The 25,392-nt window shown below is 47.1% G+C and overlaps 1 protein-coding gene across 1 annotated transcript in view; it reads right to left on the reverse strand.

Annotated features, from left to right (window-relative positions):
* Positions 1-25,392, reverse strand: part of LOC147736527 (MLX-interacting protein-like) — a 172,934-nt gene that overhangs the window by 12,831 nt on the left and 134,711 nt on the right. The window contains exons 11-17 of the mRNA XM_086953266.1: positions 18,073-18,107; positions 9,588-9,681; positions 3,719-3,765; positions 2,769-2,885; positions 1,745-1,872; positions 1,394-1,517; positions 528-657 (exon numbers count right to left, since the gene is read on the reverse strand). Coding sequence (XP_086809392.1) covers positions 528-657; positions 1,394-1,517; positions 1,745-1,872; positions 2,769-2,885; positions 3,719-3,765; positions 9,588-9,681; positions 18,073-18,107 — 675 coding nt within the window. The remainder of the gene's footprint in view (positions 1-527; positions 658-1,393; positions 1,518-1,744; positions 1,873-2,768; positions 2,886-3,718; positions 3,766-9,587; positions 9,682-18,072; positions 18,108-25,392) is intronic.

The raw sequence follows: 25,392 nt of genomic DNA on the forward strand, positions 1-25,392 counted from the left end.
GCAGACAACTCAAGAGACAGTGTTTCCTTAGACCCCTCCTACAGTAAGTAGACATGATCCCTTGTGAGGGGCAAGAAAACAGAATCACTGGGGGCTGAAAATTCAGGTAGAAACTAAGAAAGATAAAGATGTTACAAGAATTGGTCTCAAGAACAATTGATGCAGGAAGTCTAAATCTCAGCATAGGATGGAGGTGTGAAAGAGACGCACAGCCTGGTTGAAGCCCGACTACTGAATGAAAATTTTATGAAATATGCTCCCTAAGACAGCAAAGGTTGGATGCATATTAGAATTTACCCATGGTTTAGAAACCCTATCCCTGGTGTGGAAGACTGACCCAAGGGTCCACCCTCAGAAATATGGTGATTGCATTAATGAAGTACTGCAGTTGTCCAGAAGAGGGTCAGCTAGGGCACTTACCTCTATCCCTGTAGATTCTTCAACAACAGGACTGGATCCCATTGGTGGAACACTGTGTGAACATGAGGGGAGAAACCCGAAGAGAACAAAAATTAAAAGTTTCATACCTGGTCGCAATACAGGCAGAGCACAGCGCTGCCTGAGCCATGCCAGTACAGAGGGGCGGAACTCCTCAGGACTTGTGGAACTGACAGCCTCCTGGTACGTCTCAAAAAGAGGCCTGAAAATAATACTAAACTAGAAAAGAAAATAAGTAATATATTACTTATCCTATTCCACATTTGTAGACAGCAGTCTACATCCCCCAGTCCTTAGCCCACCTACTCCTCACTCTGAGAGGCACTTCCATCCCTCTGGTCCCACTGTGGGAGAGTCATCTAATTCCTTACTGGTATACAGCTTCCACTCCCCCTCTTATTCCATTACTGAGACAGCTGCTTCCATACCTCTGATGTGTACAGTGAGAGAGAGCAGTCTCCGTCTCACCAACCCCACCCTCGAAGAGGTACTTACAACCTTCTGACCCCACAAAGGGAAAGTCATCTAATCGCAGACTGGCACAGAGACCTCCTCTTCTCCACTTATCCCATTACTCAGAGAGACACCGACCTCTATACTTCCAGCTGTGGGACCGGGGTGCCTTTGAAGCACTAAGTGTACATTACTGCTCAAAACTCCAAATCTAGCCGCACCCAAGTGTGTATGAATTTTTTAGTCTTTCACTTACATCCGTATATCAAATAATACCCTCGCCCTAGCATGGTTTTTGACTTAATCTAGAAAGGGGTCCCAATGTCTCAGTACACAATAGAGAGCGTCCCTCTCACCAGAGGATATATTTTGTTCCACCAAGACAACCCGAAGTCTTCAGAGCATTCAACAAGAGTTCTTGTTCTGTTCCAGACAGAGAGAGCTAGGCCCCACTCCTATTTAATTGCTTTTTGTGAAATGCATGCACAGCACACTGGCTTACCAACCAAAACTTCCAATTGTCCAGAGTACGGATTCTCACGTAATTTTCATAGAGCTGGTTCATGTGCTCTGTATGATGAACAATGGTGGGGGCACCAGAGGCCGGCAGCTGCTTCTGAGACTCACTGGTAAGAAGGACAACACAGAGAAGTCATCAAATTAAGGGCAATCAAGAGCTGCTGCCTGTGCACCTTCCTCTGTACCATGGAATGCAATGTTATTAATACACCTCAACCATTGACTACCCAACTAAACCTTATCCCTTTTAATGTTGATCTACACAGCAGTCACTTTGGCAGATTTGTACTCCAAAGCATTACCAAATAATCAGTTCTTCTACTGAGGGGCTCACCTGATGGCGGCATTAAGCTCCTCGATCTCATCTCGGAGGCGCTGAGCATCATCCTGCATGCGCCGACGCTCCTGTTGTAGTCGTGTGATGAACACCACTGACTTCTGAAGCAGTACGGCCTTGCTCATCTGGCCAAGAGGGTTGAAGACGAGAAAGCATCATAAGCCAGAAGAGGGGAAAGGGTGTTAAAAACAAATGCCAGAATGGTAAAAGACTGAAGAGAGAGAGAGAGTCAAAGATACACAATGACAGGGAGAGCCGGTGATGCGAGAATGGAGAATTGTAATGGGAGAGGGGAACAAATAAGAGTACACAGGATTATGTGAACACCAGAAACCCAGACCCAAAATAGCAATTATCATGAAATAATAATCTTGGAAAACTGTAATCAGGATCTTTCAAGGTTTAGAAATGGAAGAAAAAATGACAATATTGGAGGTGTGGAAGAAATCTCATGGTATTACAGTAAAGGAAGAATACATCCATGAAGCCTAAAAGAATGCATGATAGGACTTATTATGCTAACAAGATGCTATGATCACAAAGGTTTTAAGTAGCTTAAATAAATAAAAATGAATGTAAATAATACATTGCTCCATAAGATAAAATAAAATGTTTCAAAATGGACTTCTTGAAAACAATGTTTTATAGTGGGAATGAGGTGCAGAGGTTGCGGAGGTGATGGAAAAAGGGTTGTGGAGCATGTTCAGGAGGTTATCGGCAGTTAAAGGGCCACAATACCAGAAATGGCAATGAAAGGGCAATCAGAGTGGGTGTTAGGATGGTAGAGGGATGAGCAAGAGGAGGGTTTACACCACCAGGGAATAAAGGAAGTGATGGCATACAGCATTACAAATAAAAATGATCAAAAGTACTTTATTCACTGTCGCATTGATCGTTATTTTATAGCAAATTTAATACACATTAAAACAATTGTGTCAATGGCTTCTTTATTTTGTATTTTATGGTGACAGCTATCTCAATTTTAGCATTCTTTCCTTTCCCATAGATCCAGAGTACATACCTTCACTCCTGGTTGTGTGTGCTCTGGATGGACCAGGCTGGCCAGAGCCTCTAGTCCATTGCTAATGTTCATTCTTCTGGCCCGATCAGCAGAGGGTGGGTGCGATCGGCGGCTGCCCTGTAAAGCATTCCACACAAGCCATTACTCAGGCAGGAAGCAAGCATTTTTAATAGCTCACTTACAAGGGCAACAGCCTTAAAGGAACATACTGCATGGCAGGTACTCACCCACCTACAAAAAGTGATGATGCTGTAGCAGAGCCAAAACCTTGGTACTGCTACAGCCTCAGAATGTTCAGCCTGGTGCTTCGACTAATATATATATATATATATATATATATATATATATATATATATATATATATATATATATATATAATGATCCCAAGATTCTTCAAAGGACAGACACGTCATCAACATAAAGGGTTTCTGGCTGATACTCTGTTGGCATACAACTCATGACACTGACTGTCCAAGGGGAAACTTGCATCTGCACCGCACCCTGACAAGACCATTCCGCCACCAGTCAGAAAGACCCAGCCGTACATTTTCTGTGTTTTCAACCTAACAGGGTTCTTAGATAAGTTCTGCTCTGTACATTTTTCACAAAAAAAGTGAAAAAACACTAGAGACAAAACATGTAGCATTACAGAAGCAACAATGCATGGACAAGAGAATCCAGAATCTTATTTTTTTTTTTAAATGACTGATGTTTGGCCACTTCTTGAAAGGCTGATTCCCCTGCCTATAGCATTGCTCTGTTCTCTCCCAATATACTACCACCAAGAAACGTCTATTACAGGGTGTTCTCATTAATATTAACGCACAATAATATAATCAAATAATATAATCGAAGATTTTTCCTCAACTTGAAAGATCCCCCTCAGACCCCAAGAATCAGTGGACTTCCTTCTGCATCAAACCCTGGATTACTGAAAGAGATCATGTTACCATTGTGGACGAGATGGTTCTGTCTCCCGATGAAGCCTCCTCCTCATCTTTAGACATGCATGAGGGAAGAAATGAGACAAATTAGCAAATTGCAGCAAACCCTCTGAACAATATACAAAAACAAAGGCGGAGCACAGCTTGGTCTACAGAGTCCTATGATGTGCAAGCAGGCAAGGAAGCAGACTCTGTAGTGGAGTCTGGAGGCCCTGATCTGTTGTCAAGAAGATGGAGAAAGGTCTAGTCAGAAAACTCACAAGTCTGTACAGATCACTCACTGCTCAACTTCATCACGACTGACAAACCAAAAGTGGACCAAGGAAAGACTCATTTAATAGGGCTCAAACGGGACAGTATTACATAGTTGTTCCAAGGTGATGTGTAAAATCCTCTCTCTACAATGGTATCTTTACAAACATCATGTGACAGATGTGAAAAGTCATAAAAAGATGCCCAACTCTAAGCACTCAAGCTAACTTCTACCTGCTTTCCAACATATTTCCAGGTCATACACAAAGGTAAAATAATTCTATTTTTTCTGCATGTATTTTTTTAAGCCACAAATTCTTCTAAGCTGCTTACGAATAATACAATGCTTAACTTATGTAAAATATACAGAGATCTCAGTGTGTAATAAGAGACAGCTACTCGATGCAGTAACTCTGGGAAGTTGGGTCTGCAAGATTCTTAATCTTTTTGTAGGTCTGCTTTGAGGGAATGCTGTTAGGTGCAGCTTCAAGAAGGAAGTCAGACGTGGACCTCTTCACCTGCACAAATCCACAACAAAGCCAATGGCCTTCCTGACCACTTTCAACTATCTATAGCTGGGCAGGTGGAAACACGAGCAAATATAGAGTGGAGACAGGCGAGTATGTGATTGGAGTTACCAAGATCAGCAATGTCTCCCTTTTCTCTGTTTTGCACCACGTAGTGGAACCTATTACAAGGAAGAGGAGGTTCTGGACAGTAAGAATTTGCTGTTAGTGCTTAGTGGGCTAAAATAACTCTTTCCCAATGGTATTATTGTTCCATGACACGGAGTACCAACAATCATTTGAAGAGCTGTTGTGGACAGGCTAGGGCTTCTTTGTGTGTGCAACCGCCCTACATTCACACTTCTGTAATTGCTGCTGAGTGACTCATGGGTGGCATCTCTTGCCGTCTTCCTTCCCGCTTCCAACTTGACGACGTCCCCAATGCTGCATTCTGCATCGGACTCTTCTCCCTGCACCGGTTCGGTCTCCTCGACATGGTCTTCCTTGCTGGAGAGGCCTAGGTCTTTCAGAGATTCTCGCGTCTTGTGGGCACTATCAATGGTGTGGTGAGTTAGGAGCTGTTTGAGTGTTGCATTGGGAGTCATTGGTACAAATTCGGCTCAGGCTTTGCAGTCCTCTGCGCGGTGGTCCCTCGGAAAACAGGTTGCTGACCTAGTGTGGATCCCTGTGCATGAACTGGTGTTGGTAAATGGGTGTTTTTCATGTCCCTTATCCACCTCCCTCCAATTCTCCGGCCCAGTGGTGCTCCGGCCCAGTGGTGCTCACCGGCGGGATCCCGTCAGGCACAACCCTTCTCGTAGCCTACAGTGATCTTTAGAGGTTTCCTGTGAGAATTCTCACCATTTTCTCCAGTTCTTCTAAGATTCTTTGGAACTCCTCTAACAACCCTCTGGACCCAACAGCGGAAAAAAGAATCTGAAGATGGCGACCACACCTGGGGAAGTTTGACATCACATGAGGGTTGGCCTTAACACCAAATGGTGGCCAACGACACCCACGAAGAAAAAAAACACACACAATTCCAGACCCAACTATTAGATGGGGGATACTACACAGCATGAGAATCAAAAAAATTATTCATGCCACAAAACTGCTGCAAAACACCAGGTTGCTAAGAATAAGTGTAAGAAGGTGACAGATGTGCCCTAGGCTTCCTGTCTGTTCACATCAGAGGAGGTGAGTAGGGTGCATGTTCTACAGAACTGCAGGCTGCAAAGGGATTGCTACAGATAAGTAAAGTTTTTCGTTTGCAGCCTCTGCTTTTGCACACAACGCATGATGTCATAGGCTAAAAGGTAGAGATTTATAAAGCAGTGACTGGCGGACAGAAGTGACAGACATTTGCAACATCAACATAAGTACAGTTTCCCCGACCCCTGCCTTTTGAAGGGCATGAATGTCCACCCAATATGGTTTGGTGAACGTGTGGATTGACAACTTGGTAGCAGCCTAACATGCATCTGCTCGTGGTATATGATCTAAGGACGCCACTGTGACTACTGAACGTAGAATGAGCTCTAGGTACATCATGCAGTGTGTGTTTGCTAGAATTTACCCACCAAGCCTCCTGGCCAGCCCTGCCTTAATACTGCCTTAGTGATAGTGTTGTCAAGATGTGGCTGGGCAAAGGCAAAAAATTGTTGTTTTCCTGATAGCCACAAGCGTAAGGCCTCTTTTGTAAGCAATTGTTGCTCAGGGGAAAAGATGCTAAATAATAGATAAACATGAAATTATGAGGCGACTTTTAAATAAACAAGCACTGGCAAAGACAATAGGGTTTGCCTATACAAGAGCTAGTGTCTTTGTCAATGTGTTTTTGCCATGATCTACACTAGTGTGGACACTGTTAAACAGGGTTAAAAGTTATTGGGGCGGAGTGTCCAAGAGTGGGGTGAGGGGAGTAGAGTGTCAGACTGGATTTGTTGGGAGTAGTGTGCAGTAGAGTGTCGTAGAGTTGGACTGGAGTGGGGTGGGGTGAGGTGAGGTGAGGTGAGGTGGATTGGACTGGGGCAGATTGTTTTACATTAGAGTGGGGCTGACTGGAGCGGGGCATATTGTTTTGGATTGGAGTGGGGAGGACTAGAGTGGGGCAGACTGCTTTGGACTGAGTGGAGCAGATTGTTTTGGATTGGAGTGGGGCAGACTGGAGTGGGGAAAATAGTTTGGATTGCGGTGGGGCAGACTGTTTTGAATTCGAGTCGGGTGAATTGGAGAGGGGCAGATTAGGATGATTGAAGTCTGTTGGGTCGGATTAGGGAGATGGGTTGGATTGGATTGGTCTGTTTTGGATTGGATTGAGTGGGGCGTATTGGTGTGGGGTTAGGTGGGGTGGACTGATGTGGACTGGAGTGGAGCCGATTGGGGTGTACTGCACACCAATCAGCTCCACTCCGATCATAATTTCAAAATGACACATAAGAAACAATGTCGCTTTGCAATAAAATAATCCTCATCTTTTGAGAACTGCACGCACAATAAAAAATAAAAGAAAACATGAATGCAAAGTGAGAAAAGAAGACTTGGCAAAATAAAGGTTGTCGGTTGCAGTGGCAGCAGATCTGTTGAGGAAGTCCGTAGGTGTAGGCTGTAGTTCGAAGTTTCTGTATATGATTGAGATCTTGTCATGGAAGAAGTCAGCAATGTTGTCACACAGCTCTTGTGAGGGTGTGATGTTGTTTTCACTTGCAGCCGGGTTGGAGAATTCCTTAAAGATGTTGAGAAGTTCCTTGCTGCTGTTGGTACTGGTTCAATGCATGTGGCTAGGGCGGTCTTCTTTGATACTCTCTGCAGGCTGTGGTAAAGGTTGAGGGAGGTCTTAAAGGTTTCCCTCTCCGAGGGGTCTTTGCTGGGGCGCAATATCCTCTCTAGCCGTTTGCCGTCACATTTTGCTGCTCTGAGTTCTTGAGTGAACCAGCTGGCAATTTTAAAGGATCTTTTCTGATTGTTGCTCTTGATGGGGGCAATGTGGTTGGCACAGTTGGTGCTGCAGGCGTTAACGTTTTTATTTCCCTTTCCAAGTTTGGTGGTGGTAGCTGGGTTGGAGGTGTTGAGGGCGTCAGTCTAGCTGGTTTGTGAAATTTTGCTTCAGCTGCGGTGGGGGGTGTTGGTCATCTTGGGGGTGGCTGTGCAGGGGCTGGAAATGCTGAAGTGGACGATAAAGTGATCATTTCATGTGAGGTCGGTGGTGTGGTTGCTGGAGGTGAAGATGGCGGTTCAGTCTGTCCTGCGGTATGTGTGAGGTTGCGTAATCTGGGTCAGTCTGAGGCTGCTCATTTTGTGGAGGAGGTGTGCGGAGTTGTTGTTGTTGGGGACGTCAATGTGGAAGTTGAGGTTGCAGAGGATAATGTAGTCCAGGACTAGGGGCGCAATAAAGTGTGCAATGGTGTTGCAGAAGCTGGAGTGCAGATTTGGGGGTCGGTATGAGAGGGTGCCTCTGATGGTCGTTTAGTCGTCGGTGTGGAGCTTGACGTTGCTGTTCAATGGGGTTGTTGTATAGCCTGTGGTGGTGGTGCACTGTATGCTCCAGTCACGGATGATGGCTGCTCCTCCTCCCGGCTTATAGGTGCTGTCCTGGTGAGTGATTTTATATCCATCTGGGATTGCTGTGGTGATATCTGAGGCGGATACGGGGTTCAGCCAAGTCTCGGCGAGAAAGGCGATGTCGGATGTGCGGGTGGTGATGAAGTTCCATAATTCAGTGGCGTGCTTGCACATAGGGTGCATGTTGAGGAGTAGGTAGTGGAGTTGGTGGGTCACTTCTGGTGTGGTTTGGTGAGAGGCCGGCGTTGTGCTATGTGGCATGATGGAGGTCGTGCTGGCACAGGAGAAGGTTTATGAACACATATGTCCCAAAAGGGATGCTGGACATTAGGCAGGGAGATCAGCAAGGGTCTACCCTGCTTCCTGCAGGAGGATTGGTGGGTGTACAGTTTCATGATCCCTACCTCTACACAAATGGTTGCAAAAACACTTGACTACTGTGTTAGTGCTCAGAACGCTTCAAGACAGTACAGTAGCCAATGGAGGGTGCTCCCATGGGATAAGTGCTTTCACCTTCCACCAAAGCTGTGAGAGTGCATCTTCAAAGCAAATGTCAACGAGTTTCCAGTGTCAGAAAATTTCTGCTGCATAATTCTTAAGGCCATGTACTCCAACGATAACTGTGTATGTGTTCCCTCTGACTGCGGTCTATGGACTGTGGCTAATTCCTACAAGGCTAGGTGACCTGCCACCAACGTGTACAGGTGTGGTTGCTTTATCTTGTGAATGGATTTACAAAATAAGTGTCAGTGTCACCAAGTCATGTGAATAGAGGATTATAGCCTTCAATGGGAGTTGTGATACCTTTATTGGTCAGTGTTTCCAGCACGTCCACAACTTGGTTGTGTCTGGAAATCTAGGCTGCTTGACCTAGTAGTGGTTCTTCCACAGTGTGGGTTTCATGCTGAACTGTGAAATATTTACCCAGTATGAGCAAAGAGATATGGTAGGAGGTAATTCCAGGGTCCTGGTGATGGAGAGGCTGTCTGAGGACACTGGTAAGCACAGAAAGTGTACTATGCTGAGTGGGTCAGTCTGTTGTTGCCAAAAGAGTTTTGAAGATTTTTCCTATACCCTTTATGGTGCTAGCTGTGGGCAGACCATACTGAGTCAGTTAGAGAGAAGACGTGTTTGAAGGTAGTCTGTGAGCCTGGTTGTGGAGAGCATTTGATGGTAGGGCGATAGAAATGGAGAGGCGAGATTAGAAATATAGGATAGATGGAAGAGAGGTAAAAGTGGAGAATAAGATGGTAGGAGGGAAGAGAAGAGAAGAGGAATTTGAAAGGGAAGCAGGAGTTAAAGAGATAAGAGGGTAGAAAGAAGAAATGGAAGGATAGAAGGTGAGCAGGAAGGTGGTGGGCGGTAGGATAGAGGAATGGCCTAAAGGGTGCAGGAAAGGGGCCTGATGTTGCTGTGCCTGCATTTCTGATTCAGAGTTTCAACATCCATGGGAAAACAGGGGGGGGCAGAAATCAGAAACAAAACTACTGCACAAAGCATCAGACATATTAAGTGAAGAGGACCATGCTTCTTCAATTACTTAACCATTGTCTTACCTGTAACATACAGCTGACTGGGCAGGGAAGCGTTCTTGGTTTGATGTGTAGTGCTGAGCAGGACTGTGGTTGACAGGTCCGGCAGTCCCGGAGACTAGTAGATGCAGAGAGAGTAAAATAAAGGTGGAGAGGAATGAGAGAGTAGCTGGGTTCAGCACATTACTCAAATAGATCAAGTCAGTTTATTGAGACCTCGAGACGTACAACAATTCACTTCAAATGCCCCCTCAACTAAAAAAGGTTCATACTCTTAAAATCTATCTACTGGAAGGGCCTCATCTCACTCTTTCATCGATCCTACAAACATTGATTCTTGCCTCAAATACTCCTTGCGTACCACAGCGCATACTCGCAGTTTGTCTCAAACAGTCCCGCTCAGAGCTTTGCAAGTCAACAGCCTCATGTCTTGACTGCAAGTATTCCACTGCAATCATTTATGAGCCCAGTTTCTCATCCCTAATAACGCGACCTCTGGAATCAATCAATCAGGTGTTTGTTAAGCGCGACTACTCACCCGTAAGGTTCTCAAGGCGCTGAGGAGTGTGCGGGGAGGAGGGGCTTTATAGGTTCCAGTCCATCAAGGAGGAGGTCTGTCGAAGAGCCAGGTTTTGAGGTTTCTTACGAAGATGGGGAGCGATGTTGTCTGTCTGAGGTGAAGGGGAAAGTCGTTCCAGGCTTTGGCCAAGAGGAAGGAGAAGAAGTGGCCTCCCGATCTGGTCTTTCTGGTGCGGGGGACTACGATGTAGAAGAGCTGGGCTGATCACAGGGTCCTTTGGGGTGCGTGGAATTTGAATCAGCTGTTCAGGTATGCTGGTCCGGTGTCGTAGAGGGCCTTGTGAACGTGGGTGAGCATCTTGAAGGTGACTCTAGCTTCGCTGGGGAGTCAGTGGAGTGTGCGCAGTTGCGGAGAGAAGTGGTAGTGTCTTTGCAGGTTGAGGACCAGATTTGCGGCAGCGTTTTGGAAGATCTGTAGCTTGCGGCTGAGAATTTTGTTTATTCCGGCATTGCTGTAATCGAGTCTGCTGGTGACCGGGGCGTGAGTGACGGTCTTTCTGTGTTCGAGGTGGATCCATTTGAAGGTCTTACGTAGCAGGCGGAGGGTGTGGAAGCAGGAGGACGAGAGAGTTGATCTGGTGGTCTATTTTGAGCTCAGAGTCCAAGATGATTCCCAGGTTATCGTGTGTGGTGTTGGGGGTGGGTGGGCTTCCGAGGGCAGTGGGCCACCAGGTGTTGCTCCAGGTATCGGGGTTTGGACCCATGATGAGTAATTCCGTTTTGTTGGTGTTTAGTTGTAGGCAGCTATTTTTTATCCATATGGCAATGGCTTCCATATCTTCTCCAAAGTTGGATCTGGTGGGGTTAGGTTCGTTGGATAGGGAAAAGATGAGTTGGGTGTCCTCTGCGCATGGCACAATGTTGAGTCCGTAGGTTCTGACGACGGGGGCGAGCGGAGCCATGTAGACTTCGAAGAGCGTAGGGCTGAGGGAGGACCCCTGGGGGACTCTGCAGGTGGTTGGTGTAGGGTCCGAGCGGAAAGGGGGGGACGGGGGGGGGGGGGGGGGGGGAGTCTGACCTGCTGCGTTCTGCCGGAGAGGAAGGAGCGGATCCAGTCGAGGGCTTTGTCTTGGAATCCTGCATCGTGGAGTCTGTGTGTTAGGATGCGGTGAGAGAATGTGTCGAACGCCGCAGAGAGGTCGAGGAGGATGCTGTTTTTCCTTTGTCCAGCAGGGTGTGGATGTCGTCTGTTGCAGCGAGGAGGGCGGTTTCCGTACTGTGGTTTTTTCTGAAGCTGGATGGGGAGGAGGCGAGGATGTTGTGCTCTCCGATGAATGTGGCGAGTTGGCTGTTGATGGCTTTCTCGAGGACTTTCGCTGTGAACGGGAGCAGGGAGATGGGTCTGTAGTTTTTGAGTTTGGTGGGGTCCGCCAAGGTTTTCTTCAGGAGGGGATTGATCTCGGCGTGTTTCCAGTTGTCGGGGAAAGAGGCGGTTGCCAGGGAGCGGTTGATGTTGTGGTGGAGCATGGGTGCGATGGTGCCGTTGAAAATGTGGCGGGGGCAGGGGTCCGTGGTGGCCCCGGAGTGGAAAGACTTCATCGTCTTCTGTGTGTCTTCGGTGAGGGCTGTCCAGTTGCCGATCGCTGGCTTCAGGGTGTCAGGGTGGTTGGTGAGGGTTCAGTGAGTTGGTTGTCTTCGTCGAAGTTGTTGTAGATGCTCTTGATTTTGTGGTGGAAAAAGGTGCTGAGTTTGTCGCAGAGGTCTTGTGAGGGAGGGATCTCGGTGGACTCGCTGGTAGGTTGGACGAACTCCTTGATGTTGAAGAGTTCTGTGCAGTTGTGTGTATAAGTGGAGATTCTGTCTTCAATCGCTTTTTTCCTTGTTTTTCTGATGAGTTGGTGGTGGGCGTTGGTGATGGCTCTGAAGTTGTTGTGGGCTTCTGTGTTGGTGTTCCTCCAGAAATTCTTGAGGTGGCGGCAAGTGCGTCTGGACTATCAACGTTCAGTGGTAAACCATCTAGCTTTCTTGGTGTGTGTTTTTGTTTTTCTTGAGGGGGGCTACGGGGTTGGCACTGTCGGAGATCCATCTATGCCGGGTTTGGAATGTGGTGTTGGGGTAGTCGTTTTCTGCGATGGTTGGGGTGGAGTTGCTGAGTGATGAGGTTAGCTGGTCGTCTGTGATTCTGGTCCAGTTTCTTCATGGGAGCAGGTGCTGGTGTCTGTGGATGGTGCATGTTCTGAAAGTGAAGTGAACACATCGATGGTCAGTCCATGGGAGTTCGGTGGTGTGGGTGAAGTTGATTAAGTTTCCCTTTGTGAAGAAGAGGTCAAGGGTGTGTCCCGCTGAGTGTGTGGGTTCTGTCACTATCTGGCAGAGTCCAATGTTGTGGAGGTTGTTCAGGAGGGATGTGGTGCTGGGGTCCAGTTGGTTGTCGAGGTGCAAGTTGAGGTCTCCCAGAAGGGTGTAGTTGGTGGACGCGATGGCATGTGGAGAGATGTCTGTGATGGAATTGGAGAAAAGTCTGTGGGGTCCAGGGGGTCGGTAAATGAGGGTTCCTCGGAGGGTGGAGGTAGGGCTGGCCAGTATATGAAGTGAAGGTGTTCCATCAGGTCTGTGGGCTCGTTGGGAAGTGTGCTCAGGTGAGGGTGGATTTGTGGACAATGGCGATTCCACATCACAGGCGGGTGGGGCGGTCCTTTCGGGAGATCTTGTATCCTTGGGGGATGGCGATGGCGATGTCCGGTCTAGAGGTAGTGTTGGTCCAGGTTTCGGTGAAGAAATCTACGTCTGGGGTGGTACTGTCGAGGAGATCCCAGATTTCGTTGACATGTTTGTGGAGAGTTCGAATGTTGAGGAGGATGCCTTGCAGGGTCTTCGGTTCGGTTATGTTCTTGCGGGCGGGTTGCACTGGGTCTGTGGTCTTGGCGGTGCTGCAGGTGTGCCGGCAGCGGTGGCAGTTGAAGGGTCCGTGGGTGTCGGCTGGTGATGCTAGCTTGCACTTGTTGTTGCGGCCTGGGTTGAGAGCGTGGAATGCCGCTGGGTCGTAGCGTTGGCGGTGCAGAGGTCCAGGGTTCCTGGTGCTGGTAGCGGTCGGGTCGCGGATGGGTGCAGACGGGTTTGCGTTTGGCACGCCAGCCGCTGTGCGGCCGCCATTAAGTAGGGGTCTGGGAGAGCTGGGAGGCGGGAGCGGGGAGGGGAGATGGATTGGGCTGGTCACGCTGTGGGGGGAGGCGCCGTGGGGGCAGCAGCGGTGGGGAAAAGTACAGGGAGGAAATAAGGAATAAAGGAAAAAGGGGCATTAAGCAGAAATATAGAAGAAAAGAGCAGAGATGCAGAAAAATGCAGAAAGGTGAAAAATAAAAGAGTAGAAAAATGAGGAAAAGAGTGGAGCGAGAGGAAGGAGACAGAGGTCCAACTGGACCACCAGGGATGAGGCGCAGGGAAGCCTGCTTGTGGAGGAGGGCCTCGATCACCAACACTCAAGAGTGCAGGGGCAGGACTCACTTAATGGTGGAGTTGCGAGGGTGGGGGAGGAATTTCACTGACAATGAGTCAGTGGTCTTGCTCGCCTGACCCCGCAGCGGCCGCCATTAAGTAGGGGTCAGGGAGAGCTGGACAGCTGGGAGGTGGGAGCGGGAGGGGAGCTGGATTGGGCTGGTGTTGCTGGGGAGGGTGGAGGGGCTGTGGGGGCAGCGGCAGGGAAAGGTAAAGGGAGGAAATAAGGAGTAAAGAAAAAAGGGGAAATAAGCAGAAACATAGTAGAAAACAGCGGAGATGCAGAAAAGTGAAAAAGAGCTAAAACGAGTGAGAGTGGAGCGAGAGGAAGGAGTCAGAGGTCTACTGGACCACCAGGGATTGTCAGAATCCATCTGTCTATATGCTATGCGTGGAGAACGTACAGCTGGGGGCTAATCAGAGCCGCACATTACCGTTGCTCTGTATGGGAGGGCTCTGAGGTTTAGCGGAGCGCAGTAGTGAAATTAACTACGCGTTACCATGTATACCTCTATCGTCTGGATTTGCACTTAGCGGTGCTCAGTGGTGAAAGTAAACTACGCGTTACCGTTAGTGTCTTTATTTGGTTGGAGGATTGCACTCAGCGGAGCGCAGTGGTGACTTAGAACTATGCGTTACCGTGGGTGTTTGGTGCTATGGTCTCACATAGCGGAACACAGTGGTGACTTGGAACCACGTGTTACCGTATATGTATGGAACTGTTGGATTATTGAATGTTACAGCCTACCAAATTTACCTTGTTTTTTCCTACTGACAATTTCAAACTACCCTGAGTAGGAGGGGCCCCGTGGACAGTGCTTTTGGGGGCTTTGGAGCTTCATCGTTTGTTATGGTTTTCTCAGGAACTTTGCTTATGATTTACTGGGGATAGGGAGGAGCCGCCTAGTGGTTTCTGAATTGCACCACTTTACTTTAGACTGCATACGTGATTGCTATTTCAGAACTCAGGGTATGTATGAAAGATATATGACATGGAAGCGAATATTGTTTTATATTGCTCAATTGAATGTTGACCTGAGTGAGTTCTGTGTTCTAGATGCGGACAATGGAATGTGCAGAGAGTTGAATGGCAAGAACTGTAAAGGGAGGCCTCGCATATCTGGAGAGGTATATATATATATATATATATATATATATATATATATATATATATATATGAGGTACGTGTAGTTCCCAGTACGGCGCAGCGCAGCGCAATCAGCCACACTGTCAGTCAGGAACAGGCAAGACCCAAACGTGGTGCAAATGAATTTATTTAAGTTTCAGCCCAGCACCAATCCGCCATAATATATATATATGAACCTAGTGAGAATTTATGAGAGTAGGTTGTTATATCAATTGTTTAAATCTTTGTCTTTGTTGTTTCAGGTCCTATATATTCCCACGCTGCTCCTTCCCTTTCCTTTCCCTAACCGGATCCCTCGAACACCCTGTATATACTATCATGGGGTGTTGGTGTTATCAGGAGGTGGACCAATACTCGCTGCATCTGGATTCCGCGAAGCAAAGACTTGACAGGGATGAGGCGCAGGGAAACCTGTGGGTGGAGGAGGGCCTCGATCACCAACACTCCAGAGTGCAGGGGCAGGCCTCACTTAATGGTGGAGCTGCGAGGGTGGGGGAGCAATTTCAATGACAATGAGTCAGTGGCCTTATACCTCCACAGATCCTTCTGTCACATAGGCTCTACTTGCAGTTTACTTTCCCAAAAGGCTTCTGCTATTGTGGCCACTAATCGCGAAGCTTCTATTTGGTTGTCAGGCCTCTAACTTCACGTAGCCATGCATTCTAAGAACTACTTTTTTGTGTATAGTCCTAAAGCCATTGCAGCATGAGCATCCATACATGGGTAGACTCAGATTTCTATATTCGGTTAGGATCATTTGGATTGACATATTTTGTTTCTACATCATTGCCTAGTTATGAATTGTGCCTTATGTTTAATAAGTGTTCTAATGAGTGTCATCCAGGTCTCATTACAGGAAGATTTCTTTGATACACAGATTTACAGATTGTTGCTTGAATATTAAAATTGGGTGGACAAACAATACTGATATTCACCCATTTGAGTTGAATTTGACAAAAGAATCGAGAAGTGACGAACATTTTTACTGAACACAGAGTTCCAGGTAGGAACTGAAATGCGCAAGAGCCTTTGTCTGCACCATTTGGAATTTTGTTTTTTTTAATAATATTGTGAAATGGAATACTTCTTATCTAAATTGATACTTGTATAGCGCACTACTCACCCGCAAGGGTCTCAAGGCGCTTGTACGAATACCGCTGTGGAACCCATCCTGGCTTTCCCTGTGAGGCGTCCACTCCTGGGCACCCCCAAGGTGGAGGCCAGGCATCCTTAGCGTTGTGGGGGCCGTTGTGGAGATTAAGCAAGCTATTGCCCAGAGCATTTTGCCACTGAAAAGTTACAGTTAAGTAAGTGTTTCCATTTGAAGCACATTTTTCTTTCGCTATTTAAAGTTGGTCAGTTTCACAAAATTGCCCGAAACTTCAGTCAAGGGGGGAACCAGGGGGGGTGGGGCAAAACATTGATTTCCCATGTAAATTCTAATAGGTTAGAACTTACCTCTGAAAATATGTTTTTTGTGACTTGCCGTAAATTCAGCCATTTTCAAAATTTCATGTTTAAAGAAGTGCTTGGGCTGGGCTTGATAAAAAGTTAGTAATATCTGGACAAATAGCAGTACCGAAATTGTTTAAAATAGGACCCTCTGATAGGTCGAGGGAGCTTTTTCTCCCATTTGCCACTTTGGTATCATGGGACCAGGATCAGTCCCACAGAAGTAAGCAATCTAATTGGCTCACCACAACTCAGATGAAAATGTTACGTCAACCATAACAGTATTCCGCGACTCTGTATCCATGCTCTGAACCCCTAGCATTTTTAGGGGAACCCAGAGGGTCTCAGGTGGACCATCTTTTCAAACCCTGGGGCAAAAAAATAATAATTGTTCCTTGGGTTCCTCAGGGCAGCTTGCACAGTGCATTTGTACCATGGGACATGGGATTGAAGAGTGAATGCCAACCCCTGCAAAAACTATTAAAAACAACAGAAAAAAAGGAAATTTGGCTTCGGTGTCGGTGGGGATTTTCATTAATGTTGTCATCAGAGCTGTCATTTATCACGTCATGAGTGACGCAATATCTGAGGTCATAAGCAGAGCATAGTGGGTGCGCAAAGTATAGTCCGCTTAGTAAACCGCAACTGGAGAATTTTAGTATTTTTTTTGTTTTTTTAAATGTTATTTCAAGAAGTATGCCATCACATTTACCTGTTTTTTCAGTGAATTACTAGGGTTTAACTTAAGTTAAGATCTTATTACCATGCATAATTGGTTTTTCAGTGAAAATAATTAGATACATCTCGGGTAACTATTTGCTGCACTGTGCAATTTAAAGGATCAGACTAGTTGACTATGCAGACATGGACAAATCTTTTCCACTTAGCTGCCTAACCGGCGCAGGTTGTAGGCCGTCTGGCCTCTTTGAGGATGGCCATACATTCTTGGGGGAAGTGGAAGTACCTGGATTCTAGAACTTCCGGTGCTAGCATGTAAGATTGAGTTGTGCTGGCTCCAGACGCCTGCCCACATCTCTTTGCAAGCAAGTCTTGTCTGAGGGGGGAAGCCTCTAATGAGGGTCAACTAAAAACTATAAAAGTGTGGAAAACCAGGGCTGTCTGCCCCAGGTTGCCCCTTAAGATGTCAGTAGAGATGTTTGCATGAGCCTCCTGATCACAAAAGAAAGAAGTAGAAAAGCTTAAGCAAATATCCATAACCAGTTCATCCACGGACCGTGGGTGTGGGTATCTGACAGAAAAGTTTGGGCAAATGGTGTATTCAGAGGTGGCTAAGAGGTCTAATTGCAGAGTGCTTCACTGCTGAAACTATGTTTGAAGGACCTGGGGGTGGCGTTCCGCACATGGACCTGAGGCCCCATCCATGCTCTTAATCAGTGCAAATGAGAAAGGGAGGCGGAGCTCTATTGCAGTGGTACTACAGTGGCTCTAGTTCATGCTTAAAAAACAAACACATCCTGAACTCAGCAGAGCTCTTTCGGGGAAAACGTAGGGACACATAAGCACTCTACAGGTAAGGCAGAGGTGGCACCCGCCCTCCTTCCACTTCCTACCAACTCATCCACTGACATCATAAAACATCCAGGTAAACAAGGCACAACATTTTTGCAGAGTGTTAAATACACTTGGAAACATTGAAGAAGATTGCACCTCAAATTACACTATACCCCACTGCACCTTGTTCCCATTCATGTGGCTGGAAAGTTCATCACTCGGCACCTGACACAAATATGTTAAAATGACTTTCCATACAATGACGGGCCATCCACACCACTCAGGAAACCAATAAAAGGAGTCAAGGAATGCTGCCCTACTAGTATGGCAATAAAGCTGTGCCACCGCCAGTCTTTTATTGTGTGATTGCCAGGGCTTGTTTACCTGAGACTGGTTCCTTGTAGGCTGTCCTGGAGTGCCTGTAACAGAGAATCTCAATTATTTGGTGACATAGAAGCTATTCTGTCACACGAGCACATCGCTAAACAAGCATGATATCTATAACGAGGGAGTTATGCAAAACAATCCTCTACTATCTGCAGGTATCCCTACAGAGTCATATTAAAAGGAAAGAAAACAGTTACTTAACTGCAGCAGCAGCAGCTACGCACCTGCATGTTTGTATATTTGTGTCATCTACCAGTTGGTCAGAACAGTCCTGTAGGAAAGTGGCTCTTTTTGCCATGGGAGCCCGCACTTTTTACCTGGTATCTGATGCAACTTTGACTGAAAGTGTACTGAGTTCCTGCTAACCAAGTACTGAGTACCAGTGTTCTTTCCCTAAACTGTACCGTTGTTTCCCAATTGGCGCTGCCTTTAGGATCTGTGTAAGTCCTTAGTAAATGGTACTCCGGTACCAAGGGCGTAGGGACTAAGAGGGCCCATCAGGGCTGGAGCACAAAGTGTGCCACCCTAGGAGACCCCTCACCAAGATCATGCAAACTGCCATTGCAGGCTGCGTGTCTTGGTGTAGACTAAAGCAGAGTCGACCTGGGACACACCCCTGTGTGCCATGGCTTCAGACACTGCGTGTGGTGCAGGTAAGTCCCCCCTACAGCAGGCCTTACAACTATAAGGCAGGGTGTACTATACCCAATGTGTGGACATTTGTGCCTGAGTAGATATGACCCTGTGATAACCAAGTCAATTTTAGATATTACAAGTGAACAGGGAAGTCATGTGGAGTACATGTGCTGGACACTCATGACTACGTGTTTTCCAGCTACATGATGGCTTCACAGTAACCTCGGATATTTGGTACCAAACATCTTGTATTAATAAACCCACACTGATGCCAGTGATGTATTTATTAATGTATGCACCCAGAGGGCACCTTAGAGGTGCCCCCTGAAAACCTTCTGACTACTTGTGTGGAGACTGACTGGTCTTGAACAGCCTGCCACCATAGATGAGTTTCTGACCCCTAGTTGATCGCCCGTACTCTCAGAGTTAAGGAACAAAGCCTGCTCTGGGCAGAGGTGTTTACACCTCCTCAAATGAGGATCTACATTCCAAGGCAGGAAGCTTCAAAGGCTTACGTCACCTTTGTTATGCGACCCCAACCTCTCCAGGGAGTGGAGATGCCAACCACCCTGTCCTGGCCCACTTTTTGGCAGCAAGACAAGTGGGAAAACTAGCAAGGTAGGAGATGTGTCCAACTCCTAGGTAGTACCCCCAATAAGGTGGGCTACCTGATGTGGACACCACCTTTCAAATTCCACCATCTTGTTTTGGTGGAATTAGATACTCTAGGGATAGGGTTATGTCCACTTCCTCCAGGAAGTGGCCATATAGAGGGTGTAGAAACCTTAAAAGTAGGCAGCCCATTGGTTACTACCTGTCATTGCCCTTAACGCCCCTAAATTAAGTATTTAGGTGGCAAACCTGAGCCCAAGAACAAAGATTCGAAGGATCAAGAAAAGAAGGACGAAGAAGATCACTGCCCAGCGAGAACTGAAGAGGAGCTGCGAACTTTTGGCGCAAAACCCTGCCTGCTCGCAACTCTCTTGATATTCGCGACAGAGTGACTCATCCTGCAGCTGCAAAACTATCACAAAATCAGGTAGCATGCCAGCACTTCGAAAATCGCTGACAATCTCCCTTGGGGTAGAGGAGCTATTTCTATGCAGTCCACAGGCACTGAAAAGCAGATTGTGGTCCACCGCCTTGCAGCTCCCTGGGCCAACTGGCGCCGTAGCCGACCAAGAAGAGTACCAGTCCTCTGGAGGGTCAGATCTGTCTCGCCACCAAGTGAGAAGACACCCGGACCAATCGAAGCCATGCAGCACCAGTACACTCGAGCGACATGAGCATCATTGAGACCCACTTTGTGAGTACACAGGCGGTCCTGCTTTTGCCTGCTCCTTATGTGAAACCACAACTGTAAGGATCTGCTTCGCGCACCAAGTCCAGCCGACCTACCTACTTTGCACTCGAGCCTCCCAGCCCAGGTACTGAAGAACCGACTGTGCTCCCTTGCTCCCAGGACCCTTGTGACCCGAGCCCCCATTTGGGAGTTCCCGGACTTGTCCCACAAATCCCCCTTTTTCAGGTTGTTTCTCGGTGGCCCCCCTTATTGTAGCGCCAGCCTAGCACCCCGACCAGCACTGCCTCAGGTAAAACCCAGCCAGGTAACGAGAATTTGATGGTAGTACTTTGGAGCTTAGACCGTAAATATATGTATACATACTTGTCTTTTCCCCCCAAGTTCAAGGTATCACAAAATATATAAATACAAGTGTTATGTTTTTAAATTGATCTCAGATTTATTCTTGAGTGGGCGGCTCAGTTATTGCCTGTATGAGAACAACAAATGCTTAGAACTACCCTCTGATAAGCCTAACTGCTCACCCACATGGCCACAAGAGAGTATTCGTATTATCTGTTTGTACTTCTGTAAACCAATAAGGGTTGCTTGGACTCTCTGCACAGTGTACTTCATTTTAGTGCACTCTATCAATCAATCAATCAGACAGCCATTTGTTAAGCGCACTACATACCCGCGAGGTTCTCAAGGCGCTGGGGGGTGGGAGCAGCTACTGATTGAACAGCCAGGTCTTTAGTATCCTCCTGAAGGTCAGCAGGTCTTGGGTCTGCCGTAGGCTCAGTGGGAGGGTGGTTCCATGTCTTGGCGGCGAGGTGGGAGAAGGATCTCTCGCCGGTGGTTGTTCTTCGGATGCGCGGGACAGTGGCGAGTGAGAGGTCGGCGGAGCGTAGCTGGCCGTTGGAGGTGTAGAAGGAGAGTCGTCTGTTGAGGTAGGCTGGGCGGTATTGTGGAGTGCCTTGTGTGCGTGGATGAGGAGCTTGAAGGATATCCTCTTGTTGATGGGGAGCCAGTGTAGGTTTCTCAGGTGGGGGGTAATGTGTCTGTGTTGTGGTACAGCGAGGATCACTATGCACTATATAGACAGCTAACTTCCGCCATTAGCGGTTCAGCCATGGGGTCTAAAACTTTGCGTTTGCTGATCCCACTTGGTTAATAGGTGATTATACGAGTAAATCCATAAATTGAATTTAGTTAAATACCTTTTTGCAAATTGACGATTTTTTCTACATTTTAAAAACTGTACAGTTAGGGCCTTGGTGAAGTCCCTAATTCCAATTATACCAGATTTTTAAACCAATTAGAGAGTCAGGTCTTTTTAATTGTATTAGACTTTTTTTGCTGTTTAACAAGATCCCAACTATTGTAAAACATGAATGAGGCAGAGGGTAACACCCAGGAACTCAACCTGGTCCCTTACCAGAAACTTAAAGTTGACCAAACTTAAGGGCCTACAGACTCTATCTGCTGAGCATGATAGAGCCATGGCAATGGAAGCAAACACAAATGACCCAGAGGATGCAAGTGCCTGTGACAATGCATCTGTGGACCCTTCCACTGGCAGCACATCTACTCGGAGTACAGCTAGCATTACCTCAGATGACGTCGAGGATGAAGTTCCTGAGCTTCAAAAATCAGCAAAAAGAATAGCTCTGGAGGTCTGGCTTTGGCTACTGAGAAAGAGAGGGTTGGGATGGGCCTAGGACCAATCTCTGGTGGCTGCAAAATTGAAAATAGGAAGAAAGATGAAGCTTATGACCATAAGATCCCCAAAGGGATTGTCTCCAAATATGTAGAGGGTGATGATACCACTAAGTGGTATAATGCTTTTGAGAAGGCTTGTACAATGAGGAAACTCAGCCAGATGTTTCGGGGCTCTCTACTCTGGAAGCTGTTCTCAGGTAAGTGCAGGGATAGACTTGTGACACTGAATGAGGCAAATGCAGAGTCCTATGACATCATGAAGGGTAACCCGATTGAGGGATTTGGACTCACACCTGAAGAGAATAGGATTATGTTCAGGAAGACTCAGAAAACCTTGAGTTAATCCTGGGTTAATTTTGTAGATGTTTCAGGAAAGACACTAGGTGGTTGGTTAAGACGTGGCCAGGTGCAAGATTATATAATTTGCTTGTGAAAGAACATCTGTTAAGTAGCTGTACTTCTGAAAGGTTGAATCAATACTTGGTGGACCTAGGTTTGATTTCTCACCAAGAATTGTGAAAGAAAGCTGACCAATGGGTCTAGCCTAGGGTGTCTAAAAAGTCCCATGGTGGGGTTGACCAAAAGAAATGGGCTACTAAGCCTCCCCAAGGGTAAGATGGTGAACACTATCAAGATAATAGTAAAGAGTCTTATACAGGCCTCAAAAATTGTTTGCACTAGGGTGAGCCCGAGGCACTTCACATTCCAAGACTGGGTGCCAAGGTAAAAAGTGGAATCTCAAAAAGGCATGGTGCATCAACTGTACACAGCATGGACACTGAACTGGGCTGTGCATCTTGGCCAGAGTAAGACATGGACTAGGTTAGCAACCCACTGCTACAGGGCAGGTATGTCCTAGATGGTAAAGGAGTTTTGTAACACCTGTGCCACCTGTCAAACGAGTGGCAAAGCAGGTGGCCACCCAAAGGCCCTTTTAATTTTACTACCAGTGGTTGGGGTACCCTTTGAGAGGGTAGGAATTGACATTGTCGTTCCCCTTGCCCCTCCAAATGCATCAGGGAACAGATTTATACTGGTAGTAGTGGTTCATGCCTCGAGGTATCCTGAATCATTACCCCTTAGGACTGCTGCTGCAGTACTAAAGCCCTTCTTGGTATATTTACCAGAGTGGGTTTCCCTTAAGAGGTGGTGTTAGCCACATGTACAAACGTTATGTCGGGCTACCAAAATGCCATGTGGTCTGAGTGTGGAGTGACAAACATGTTTAACACCCCATATCACCCACAAACAAAGGGTTTAGTTGAGTGATTCAACAAAACCATGAAAGGTATGATCATGGGACTCCATGAAAAAACATGGATGTTCTTTTGACATGCCTCCTTTTCTCATGCAAAGAAGTGCCACAGAAGGGAGTAGGTTTATCTCCCTTTGAACTTCAGTTTGGCCATCCAGTTAGGGGAACACTTTTTCTAGTTAAGGAAAGCTGGGAGAGATCTCTCAATGAGCCTAAACAAGATATTGTGGACTGTGTGCTAGGCCTACATTCCAGAATGGCAGAGTAGATGGGTAAAGCATCCAAAAACCTAGAGGCCAGGCACAGGCTTCTTAAACTCCAGTATGACCAAAAGGCTGTCCTGGTGGAATTCCAACATGGGCAGAAGATTTGGGTGTAGGAAAGTATCCCTTTTTGGAATGGTCACCCCCACCCCCCCCCCCCCCCCCCCCACACACACACACACTATTTGCCAGGTAACTAATGGAATTTCGTTTTGAATAGCACTGGGTTCCTGATAACCAGGTCTCCAGTGCCATAGCTCTTTCCTAAAACTTTACAATTGTTACCACAATAGGCAAAACATTTAGCACCCTCTGCAAGTCCCTAGTAAATGGAGCCCCTGGTACCTAGCTACTCAAAAAGTTCCTCAAAGGCAGCAGCACAAACTGTGCCACCCCCTAAGGAACCCCTCACCAAGCATATGCAGGACTGCTTTTGCAGGCTGTGTTTCTTAGTACAGACAAAAATGAAAAAACGATATGTCACATATCTCAGTGTGCCATGTCCCCTAACCCTGCATGTAATATTTGTAAGTCACCCCTACAGAAGGCCTGGCAGGATGATGAATATTACATGTGAGGACATACCTGCGTGAGCAGATATGCCCCGGTGCTGGTCAGTACTATTACTGCCAGTTCAAGTGACCAGAGAAACCTTTATAAAACGTGTTGGACACTGGTGAAAACTATTTCCCCAGATACATGACGGCTTCACTAAAGATAGGAATCTTTGGTATCAAACATCTTGTTTGATAAACTTACACTGATTTCAGTGATGGATTTACCAATACCTGCCCATGAAAATCTACTATCCTCTGGTATGCTCCAACTGGTTTCTGCCAGCCTGTCACCCGAGACACCGTTCTGACCTCCTAGGGTGAGAACCTTTGCTCTCAGTAGAGCCAGAACAAAAGCCTGTCCAGGAAGAGGGTGTCACACCAAATTCCACAGAATGACCTGCTGATTAGCCTTCCTAGGCTGGCAAGCTTCAAAGAGCTGCTGCATATTAAATGCAAATCTGGCTCCCCTCACAGGAGAGGAAGCCGACCCCCTTTGTACCAAGCCCCCTTGGCACCTGGACAGGCGGAAATATTAGCCAGCCAGCTAGGCGTGCCATCCCCAGGCTAGTACTACCCCTAAAGTGGGCTAAACTGAGGAGGACACAATTTTTCAGAAGTAGCCATCTTTGTGGTCATATTGGGGGTGTAGTGAACCCAAGGGTCAGTAGCCCATTGGCTACTACCCTACACTCTTCTAACGCCCTTAAATTCAGTATTTAGAGGAACCCGTGGCACAAGAAGAGCAAATCCTGATGGCCTGAGGAAAGAAGACAGCCAAGAAAAGCAATACTGCTAGAACAGAAGACTCAGCGATTGACTTGGAACCTACTCTGCCAGCCTGCCTGCTGACTTCACCTATTGTACCAAAAGTTGACTTGCCCTGGTGCTGCTGAGTCCCCAAAACCTCAGAAAACTACCAGCCCTCGCCCAGAAACCAAGACCTCCTGAGGGACAGCAGAACTATCCCCTGCATCTTGCAGACAGCAAAAGAAGGACTAAGAGAACTCTGGCCCGCCAAAACCGGACGCCGCCAAGCATCACTGCATCCAAACCCATCCAGCTGTGTCGAAGTGGGCCAATTGTGTCAGCGTGGTCCCCAAGCCCTCAAGGTACCGAGTCTACTGTGGAGTGGCTCCTCGTAACCTCCCCGATGTGACCTGCAGCCTATGTTAGCAGGCCCCCTCAACTGAGAGTGTTTGTCGGATAGAGAAACCAGACACCCCAAAGACCCTCTACAACCAGACGCCCTGTTCTGAGAAGTAGATCAAAGGGGTCCCTACGACCCCCAACATCGCAAGAACCGAAGTCCCTCATTGGTTTCACTGAACTCGTCTCCGAGTCCCCTCCTGCAGCCTCTTTATTCCAAGGCTTTTTAAAAAGGATAACATTGGACACCAGACGCCGTTTTGCACATCCGGCTACCCTAGTGCCGCTGGTGATGTTCCCCTGGTGCTGTCTTAGACCTGGCCCACCACTCATCTTAACTCCAGGAAAAGGGTCCTGTAAGTCACCGACAAGAATTGGAAAACTGCATATGATTTTCCTCCCATAGCTGAACATTGCATAACTCAGAAATTGCACTGTGTCAACTTTGTAACCCGA

The sequence above is a fragment of the Lissotriton vulgaris genome, chromosome 1_2, assembly GCF_964263255.1.
Source record: "Lissotriton vulgaris chromosome 1_2, aLisVul1.2, whole genome shotgun sequence".
Classification (NCBI taxonomy): domain Eukaryota; kingdom Metazoa; phylum Chordata; class Amphibia; order Caudata; family Salamandridae; genus Lissotriton; species Lissotriton vulgaris.